The sequence below is a fragment of the Etheostoma spectabile genome, unplaced genomic scaffold (assembly GCF_008692095.1).
Source record: "Etheostoma spectabile isolate EspeVRDwgs_2016 unplaced genomic scaffold, UIUC_Espe_1.0 scaffold394, whole genome shotgun sequence".
Taxonomy (NCBI): Eukaryota; Metazoa; Chordata; class Actinopteri; order Perciformes; family Percidae; genus Etheostoma; species Etheostoma spectabile.
In genome coordinates, this window is record NW_022605599.1 from 143,780 (window position 1) to 144,514 (window position 735).

The 735-nt window shown below is 38.8% G+C and overlaps 1 protein-coding gene across 2 annotated transcripts in view; it reads right to left on the reverse strand.

The window, feature by feature from the left end:
* Nucleotides 1-735, reverse strand: part of haus6 (HAUS augmin-like complex, subunit 6) — an 8,426-nt gene that overhangs the window by 6,081 nt on the left and 1,610 nt on the right. For both annotated transcript variants that reach the window (XM_032511592.1, XM_032511591.1), the window contains exon 5: nt 241-385. In XM_032511592.1, coding sequence (XP_032367483.1) covers nt 241-385 — 145 coding nt within the window. The remainder of the gene's footprint in view (nt 1-240; nt 386-735) is intronic.

Below are 735 nucleotides of genomic sequence, written 5' to 3' on the forward strand. Positions count from 1 at the left end.
GTGAAGAAATTGACAATAAAGCAGAATTTGACTTTGACGTAATGCACAAAAATAAGTAACAGCCACAAAATTACTTTTTTAATTAGAATGTTATAAAATGTTTCATTTCCAAGTGTATTAGTTTTAGGAAGTGTTGTATTTACTAAACTAATGTTTACTATACAGACTTATTTTTTGGTAATGGCAGACTGGAATAAGTCAGAAGTTTATAAAAAGTTCTGTCCAGGCTCAAAGACTTACTGTGCTTTCCTCTGGTACTCGTGAAGAAAGTGGTCTTGATTCACTCCAGCTTTCAGAAAACGGGTCGTAACCAGGCTGAGCCTCTTCACCGCCACGTCCAGGGAGGAAGCGGGACTCGCTGCAGCCTCCGGGACCCAGCTGTCATCTGACAACATTCAAGAATATCTGATAGTCCATTTGACAACGTGAATGACATTCCGTATCACAGCAGAACATTATCATCCATCACATATTTCAAAAAGGCTCCTTATTAACAGTTACACTTGCACTCATTGATTTGTTTATGTATTATCTAAGCCTTGTTTGCACTGTCCGTGTCTATCTGGCCCAGCTGACGTCTTGTATAAGTGTCTTCGTCCTTATGTAACTGTATTGTTGTTTTCAGTTGTCGAGGTTTGTTTTTCTATATCCATGTCATGTATTAATGTCTGTCCTGACGTGCTGTAACCATGTTTTACGTTTCTGCAGAACAGGAACCTGCTGAAAACCAGTTTT